This window comes from Aplysia californica, unplaced genomic scaffold (assembly GCF_000002075.1).
Source record: "Aplysia californica isolate F4 #8 unplaced genomic scaffold, AplCal3.0 scaffold00688, whole genome shotgun sequence".
NCBI classification, from domain to species: Eukaryota; Metazoa; Mollusca; class Gastropoda; order Aplysiida; family Aplysiidae; genus Aplysia; species Aplysia californica.
In genome coordinates, this window is record NW_004797958.1 from 181054 (window position 1) to 183805 (window position 2752).

At 39.6% G+C, this 2752-nt stretch overlaps 1 protein-coding gene across 1 annotated transcript in view; it reads right to left on the reverse strand.

Moving 5' to 3' along the window:
• LOC101854982 (DNA-dependent protein kinase catalytic subunit) overlaps window positions 1-2752 on the reverse strand; it is a gene marked incomplete in the record, with an annotated part of 122273 nt that overhangs the window by 55331 nt on the left and 64190 nt on the right. The window contains 2 exon segments of the mRNA XM_035972423.1: window positions 1689-1840; window positions 2354-2497. Of these exon segments, the coding sequence (XP_035828316.1) occupies window positions 1689-1840; window positions 2354-2497 (296 nt within the window).

The window sequence follows — 2752 nt, forward strand, 5'->3', positions numbered from 1 at the left end:
AAGTCTAAGCAGGGAGGGAGGGAGGATAATTCTTCAAGTAAATGGTCGTTTTTAAGGACAAGCGGGCTAACCCAGATTTTGGGGGTTTCCAGAAATCTTGACCAACACCAAAAAGGGGCATTGCCTTACCTATTGGGAAAGTTTGGTTTCATTGGTGTGTATATTTGTTTGGCTATAGAGAAAACTCTTCTTGTCTTTTAAAGAAACTGAACAAGGGGCAAAAATTTACCTTCAATTTTCTCAAAACAGCATTTTTCAGGACAGCCCCCTTGTGCTTAAAAGCGACCAAATATTATGGCTTGTTCCCTTTGCCTGATCGCTGTTAAAACAAGATAAGATCAAATCACTCTGTTTAATCTTCTCACATCTTTGCACACGGGTCTAAAAGTTGGATGACAAACAAGAGTCTGAAAGCCCATTTATAGAGGTCACTGCTAGCTATAGTTCCGACACGTTTTCTTTGATGTTAGTCTACAACAGGTAGCAAAAAATAAAACGGGATTTACAGCGTACATCTAAAACATTAAAGAGTTGACATATTTTCCTCAAAACTACACCCTGTTCGCCTAAGAAACACCGTCCAAGAGACGAAGTGAGCACTTTTAGAAGACTCACGTGGAGACAGCTGGGAAAGAAATCTACAAGGTTACACTGAAATGTCGGGGCAGGGTGGCGTGGCTGTCTCAAATTGAGCAATTTGTAGGCTAAATTTTTCCATGCAGAAGAGTTAACGCTCAGATGCTACTGGATCGTAGGCTAGATTACTGTAAGTCATTTATTTTAGTGATTGTGTGTATGCACCCAAAGAATGGTTTTTAATATAGGGACTAAAATATAGAAACTTTTTTTATTACATGGTCAAATTTTCGGGGTAAAAATATTTTTGTTTGGTCGCTGTCGTGCAGAAATGCGACACAAAGTTTCAAGGACCTTGGTAAATTAATAAATTAGCTAGCTTTTTTTTTACGAGAACAGACAAAAGGGAACAAGCCATAATTTAAAAATGTTCGTCCCATGTAAATCATCACTGGTTAAATTCAATATCATTTTGAAAAATCAAAGCTCTTAGAAATATCTAAAAGTTAAAACAAAGACAGGAGAAAAAACAACAACTGACTTTCATTATAAGAGACATTCAATAAGTATTATCATATTTCATTCAAGCATTCAAATAAAGAAATAAAAACATATCGCTACCTCAGAAATACCAAATTTGATCTGCTCAGTACCTAATTTTGAGAAATTTGACTCCAAAGATTTTAAATTTTCACAACATATCAAGCTTTTCCGAATGCAATTCTTTTAATATCCTGATGACAATCCGAATAATCCTACAATTTTGACAGAGCAGATAAAACATAATGGTTTCTGACCTCATGGTCTTAGTAAACCAAACACGGCCAAAAATGTCAGATAGAACTTTGTAATTCATTCAAATGTCAGCTGAAGTCCTTTCTGTTTTTAAATTAATACGATGAACATTTGGAGTGATTTTCTTTTAGTCGGAACACAACGTTTTATGTTACTGTTGTACGTTGTACTGTATTGTAAAGCGCTCAGAGCCTAGGGGTTGAGCACTATATAAATGTCATTTATTATTATTATTATTATCATTAATTTTACTGTCGGAACATTTCGACAATCAAAGTCATGACAAGCTAAACTCAAATTCTACCAGCAGACAATACCCGTATGGAATGTCGACTCTGTCGTGCCAACACTCTAGTAAAGTTCTCAGCAGCTCCAGATTGTTCCGGAACACCTGACGATTTGTGTGGAAGACGTTGGCGATGAGAAAGCTGACCACGCGAGACGCCATGGCGCGACCTTCAGCCGAATCCTGGAGGGAAGCAAACAAGGCGTTGTGAAACAAAACTTAACAACAACATTTACTTTTTTTTGCTTTAGTTTTAGTAAGAATTTTTTAGTTTTGGTAGAGGTTTTACGGCCATCGCAACTGCATAAGGTCATATGAGTGCCAAGGGGTGGATGTCAACAGAGAAGTCCAAACGGGGAATCAGGCTTACTCTGCTCACCTCTCTGGCCTCAACAGCACAAAGTCTGCTTTTACTATCAAGGCACACCGGAAATAGCGGGTCACAAGAGTGTGACAAACATACAAAAAAAGAAGAAGAAAATGACAACAGTAAGGATCAGGAAAGAAAAAGCCGCAGCTCCCTGTTGTAGTTGAGGCACAGTTATGAGTATGACATCGTTGGATCAGCCCATTTACAATTCTACTGTGCATTAGAACGAGAAATGTCCCCCCTTTGGGAATGGCCTAAAAACACTTCAGTCAGTGGCAGCACCCCGGGGGGTTTAAAAGACCCGGTCATTCCGTGTGGTCACTTACCTCGGGGATGGCCACTGTGTGCCAGGACACCATGGTGACGATGAGGTCGACGGCAAAGTAGGTCACGCCGCTACCGCTGACCTCCGGAGAGAAGAGGAGCTGACAAAATGGCCGCAGCCAGAACTTGGCGAAGGGCTGGAATACCTGCAGGACACATCCACCGTAACAATAACATGGATTATTTTGTCTACGCCGGGTCCTCTTTGGGTACGCGGAGTTATTGATACAATCTTAAAGCCTGTTCATTTGCCTCGTTTTTGATGAAAAAAAAATACCCATTTGTCTTTAACCCTATCCGAACGCCTTGAGGTCATTTTGTACCCCCGAGGTTGTATTCTTCACATTTTACAATACTTCTAGTGTGAAGATCTCTTTGAAACTTTCAGTATTTCTCAAAAA